The sequence below is a fragment of the Phragmites australis genome, chromosome 11 (genome assembly GCF_958298935.1).
Source record: "Phragmites australis chromosome 11, lpPhrAust1.1, whole genome shotgun sequence".
NCBI classification, from domain to species: Eukaryota; Viridiplantae; Streptophyta; class Magnoliopsida; order Poales; family Poaceae; genus Phragmites; species Phragmites australis.
Window position 1 is genome coordinate 11,243,814 of NC_084931.1, and position 5,730 is coordinate 11,249,543.

A 5,730-nucleotide genomic window follows, 5' to 3' on the forward strand; every position below is an offset into this window, starting at 1 on the left:
CAACAGGGTTGCACCTTCTTTTTTAGGAAAAAGAGTTGCGTGTTCTGTAGTACACGGATGCATATCGCAATCATAAACCATAATTACCTCATAAATCTGTCAAGTCACAGGGATATGTCTTTATCATCCGACGTGTGAGGTCTAACAGCTTGCTTAAGGTCTCTCCCAATCCTCCATTTTAACTTATGTCTTAGGTATTATTTAGGTGTCTATTTAAGTAAAAATCTGATGTGGCAAGTAATTTAAAGAAGAGATAAAAAAGCTTGTTTCTTATGGAAAATACTAGCTTTTTGAGCAATTTTAGACAATTATGAGATAATTAATTGTCTTAGTAGACCTACAAAACTAGAAACATACATACATGTATTGAAAATTTATTTCTCTTAGACTGCTAAGACATAAGGCATTGGGAGTAACCTAATGTACAAGTTTTTCATTGCTTGATCAATCATATTCCTTAAAAAGATGCGGCACATTTGAACCGTTGAAACACAGCCATCAAATGATAGGAGGATAATGACCACGCATCTGTTGATGAAATTTGGTGAGCCCTGATCATATATACAGCTGAACGTAAAGGTGAAAGGCTATGGCCCTTTCAACTTCAGGAAAATGCCAAGTTGCAAAAGTGGTCGAATCTTGCATGGAAGCAAACTACAGAAAGCAAAAAGGGTAGAGTAGATAGATGCCAAATTGTTCAAAAAGAAAGCCAACACAACAACCAAGAGTTCTATAGGCCACCAAACATTGAGGTCCTGACGATACCTGAAATCAGGACGAACATGTCCTATGGTCGATTGATAAGAACACAGGGAGATGAATTGGGAAATCCATCCTTCTCTATGTTAGTGTCTCACATTCAGGAAAAAAACAACATTGGGACTTGAATTTATCGAATTTGGCCAAATCAAGAGTTTATCCGACTCAAGATCAGTGTACTTCTAGAAATAAATTAAATCAAAATGAAAAGGAATAGGAACAAGAACAAGAACATTGGGAAAATCATCAGATGAGCATATAGGCACCTGCCCCACCTTTGCAATCCGATCATAGAAGAATCACCCAAGAACTGAAGAAGAACCCACTTCTCCACTTTATTCACAAATAAGAAATTCAGGTTTTGATCATGCATAATCCATGACTACAATCAGATTAACAGTCACCATATACACATGAACACAATGAACAGAGCAGTAGTATATATACACCACCAACATAGGGGAGAGACAGGACCATGCATACCCAGAGGAATGGATATGGCCTATCTTGCATGTCTTTATTTGGAATTTGGCATTGCCAAATCGATGAGATCGGATCAGATCTCCTCCACCACGATCCAGTCCTCCTCCCCATCGGAGAATTCCAGCGTGATCGTGATGCCCACCATGCAGAACCCCATGTCGTCCTCCTCCTCTTCCTTGTCATCATCGCCATCTTGCCCCTGCTCTTCAATTGCATCGGTGTGTCCTACTGCTATGTCAGTGGCACGCGCCAGGTCAGCGTCTTGGTCTGCCGGAGCTTCGGCGTCGGCGTGACGGCCGATAATGAGGTCGTACAGGTCAGACAGCCCGCCTTCGCCATCGTCGTCGTCCTCGTGCCAGCTGCTGTCGCCGCCGGCCAGGTAGGCCAGCAAGGACGACGCCGAGGTGCCCTTGTAGTCCGGGATGCCCGTGCCCGCCGCGGTGCCGTCGATGACGCGCCAGGACACGAGGCGGTGGTTGAGCGCGACGTCGCAATCGCGCAGCTTGTGCGCGCCCTTGGCCTTGTCCCGGGCCTTGGTCACCGGGTGGTGGTGGCACCCCGCGCACCGCGGCCGCCGGCACTTGCCCGTGCTCTTGGACGCGTTCGTCGGCTTCGCCGGCGCCTTCCCCAGCACCACGGCGCCGACCGTCGCCTCCTCGTCGTCGTCAGCGGCGATCCTTAGCTGCTTGCTGCGGCTGATCCTGACAGTGCCGTGCTGCCATCCTTCCCTCTTCATCGTCTTGGCTGATTTCTTCTCTTGGGGGTTAGCTTTGCTTGTTTGGTTGAAGAGGCCTTAGGAAGTGGTTGGTTGGTGTTTGGATACCACTATACAGGGCTAGAGATCTACCATGTGCATGTGTGGTTGGGCAGATGTGCGGGAGTTGCCAACGCCCAATGGTGGTTGTTGGGTGTCCTGGGTCAAGGGGGTAGAAGTGGTGGGCAAGCAAGCTTCACTTGTTGCTGCTATCCCCTACGGATTAGACACATGGGGTCAAGAAGACAAAGCAAACAGGGTCAAGAAAACTAACAGCTGATACGTGGTAGTTTGCCAGATGAATTATCCATGGAGTATTAACGGATGATTATACAGTAATAGTGTAGTTTTGCAAGGGAAATTAGGGAATCAAACTTTTTTTTTGGGTAGGGGGGGGGGGGTCTTCTCAAAAGTGAGGCCTCCAAGCTATCAGTGGTGTCCCTCGCGCTCTCAGGGCAAGGGAGGCCATATAGAAACTTCCATTATATTTTGCTCCAATAATAGCAACTAGAAGAATGATGTTGAGATTTGTAATAGCTGACACACGTTTGCTCACACCATACACACACGGATGAGTGTGCCCTCTCTAGCAGTCACAATCACTTGCCTCGAACTTCAGAGTCCAAGAACAGATCTATCAGTTTAAGGTGGGTAAATAGGATCCGATGCTTGGTTAGAGGACTGGCACATCTCTCAAGGTTTATTTGGCGAGAAAGGTACAACCGAGGCTTGTTTAGGATTTGTTCTGTCACGGAAATTATAAGACTGATACATCGTTAAGAAAACAAGTGCTTGCCCACTACCATGTGTGTAGTACTTCTCTTCTTTTTTTATTTGTTAGATTGGATATCGACACAGTTTCCATTGTATGGTTCTGATCTTTGTTTTTTTAAACATTTGTTATCAAAATTTGTTAAAATATAATTATATGAAATTGTTTCCACGACAAATCTACTAATATAATTTTCATGTGACATAGTGTACATTAGTGGTAAAAAATTATAAAGTTTGATTGAATGCAGGCATCCCTAAACGAATAGAATAATTGTTTTTTTTTTCCCGAAGCGTATGTAGCTGAAATCTAGGGTCTACTTCTGAGTCTTACAATAGGTCATATGCAAATGATTCCGTCTTTCTATTTTTCACCAAAAAAAGGTAGCCCACAGAAAGTTGTGCTGATTGCTCGATTGATGCGAAGGAATATGTCGTGGGCTGGTAGCTGAGAGAGAAGTACTGGGCATATTCCTTTGCTAGTATACTTCTGGTTTTGTATTCTTAACTGGTTTCCTGCGATGATTTTCGTTGAGCCACTTTCGTTTTTGTTATTTATCCTTCGTTGTGAAGCATTCAGTCATTGGCCTATAAAGTAGTTTAGGTTATTATAGCATACTTTTTTTAATCTTTGTCATACTAGTTTATGTTATATGTAAAGTGTGAGTACATGGCAACGAGATGTCGCATACTGTGAAATGAGATATAAAGCATTTAAAAAAGTCGGTGGAGATTACTCGCATAAGAACATAAAATTTTTACTTAAGTACTGGACAAGCATTCGTCTAAAAAATGTATTGGACAAGCAAAAAGATCAATGTTGAGACGCTAGCTGTGTGTTTTGTGATACGTCTTTTTTCCCACTAAAGTCGCACATCTCTTGTTAATCCTTTCAATTAATTGGTTTGGACTGCGTGGCATCAGATTTTCTAGGTAATAATCACAGTTTGATCCCACCAAATAGAGATTTGCAGATATTTTTTCGGAAGATTGGGTGACATTTATCTATATACTAATATAAAAAGCACTAGTTGGTTGTTTTAACATATGTATCGTATTGTATATAAATGAAAAACATTAATATACCACTAATTTTTGGCTCCTGGTCGCTACCAACTCATCTAGTTAATACGGATTGAAATAAACTCGACGCCATTCGTCTTCGCCAAATTCAGTCTTCCATGCAAGTCTTCATTTTGGCCACTACTACGTCAGAAAAACTTCTTGATGGCACCGTGACCTGGTTACATGATCTTTTGCCCTTCGACTTCGATTATGACTTGACCAATGCTCCACAATATCATCAATGTGACCCATTGTCAACATCACTTATTTGTTTGGAATGAATGAATTGAAAAAAAGGGAATTGGGCAAAACAGAGGATATAGGAATTAAGTGGTAAAACAGAGGATTGAAAAAACATAGAAAGAGGTGTTTTTGAAACACAACATGCGGAAATTACACAACATGCGAAAAGTATTAAAACATTAGTACCAAAATGTTATGTTTTCACCTTACTGACAGTATCCAAACGGGGCCTTAATCCGAACGGTTACTAGTTTGTGTTAAATTTCTTTTACGATCCTTTGGGATTTGTTCCTACACCTGACTGCACAGTTTACCAAATGTCGGTCTTCATTAAAGAAGAGAATCTTCTTTTTCTAGTGATGCAAAAATAAAAAAAATCTCCTTTCTTGTCAGAAGTCACAGAGCACAGCTAATTGTTACGAAAAAAGATATCTGGAAGGCAAAGGACAGTGGTGGTTGTTGGACATCGGACATTGGGTGTAACGTCATTTGGGTCAACCATTAGCTAATCCGTGAAATAAGATAATTTACGAATGTTAATGTGCGCTTTTTTAATTAGATAATGGAAATAAACATCCCGATCTCTATGTCGCCAGATGCACAGAGACATAAATGCAGATGCACATGGTCACAATAGCGATATGTGGTCGGTGATCGACAATATTTGATTCATGATTTCAGTACATTATTCAAGATTATTTTATTGTATTTTATTTTTTAATCTAGCCTATTTAATTTCGAGACCAATATGATGCTTATTGTGAGAGAATATCACCGAATGTATATGTGGGGGTCGTTATCAAGGACCCTCGATGATCTTTCGGCTTAATCAGCCTGATCTCCTAAAGACTCGGCCTCTCAAAGCCTCCGCCTTCCGAAGCCTCGGCCTTCTGGAGTCCTGCCTACTGAAGACTTAGCCTCCTAAAGGCTCGGTCTTCCGAAGCATCCGCCCTCCGAAACCCCGACCTTACGGAGCCCTGCCTCTCGTAGGTTTAGCCTCCCAAAGGCTCGGTCTCCCGAAGCCTCGGCCTCCCAAAGCCCCAACCTTTCGGAGTCCTGCCGCCCGAAGGCTCGACCTCCCAAAGGCTCGGTCTCCTGAGACCTCAGCCTCCCGCTACCCGGGCCGGCTTCCCGGAGGCTACTGGGTGAGTCATCAGGTCTCAGGAAAGATCTGTCAAAAGGGAAGCACCGGTCGTACTTTGCCTGCGAGGAGGTGACCGGCATTAAATACCCAGGCTAGTGGACGCCACTGTAGCACCTGGCATGATGAAGGCTGCCCTGACACCCCTGACAGTATGGCGCCGGGCCGCAGTTGGCGACCGGCTCGCCCCCTTTAGGGGCAAGCACCACGATAATTACTACGGTTGATATTTATCTCCCCAATAGGGTAGAAGGTAGTTATCCGGGATAAGACCCAGTAATTCGGTCAGATCCCGGATATTTGTAAATTATGATAACTTGTACGCCAAGCTACGCACAGCCCTATAAATAGGAAGCCATTGTCCTCTAAGCAAGGGACGAGCAAGACAGCAAAAAAGATACAAAGGTAAAAACACACCAAGGAACGCTGTGAAACTCCTCCCAGAGTGATCCATTTTTCTATCATCAATACATTCATGGTGTTACTTCCTCTTAAACTTCATCTCCAAGCTTGA

General features: G+C 43.4%; 1 protein-coding gene across 1 annotated transcript; it reads right to left on the minus strand.

The window, feature by feature from the left end:
* Positions 1 to 1,070: 1,070 nt before the first annotated feature.
* LOC133885766 (uncharacterized) lies at positions 1,071 to 2,187 on the minus strand. The gene has a single exon (XM_062325511.1). It carries the CDS (start codon positions 1,976 to 1,978, stop codon positions 1,316 to 1,318), a length of 663 nt encoding a protein of 220 aa, XP_062181495.1. The 5' UTR covers positions 1,979 to 2,187; the 3' UTR covers positions 1,071 to 1,315.
* Between the last annotated feature and the right edge of the window lie 3,543 nt (positions 2,188 to 5,730).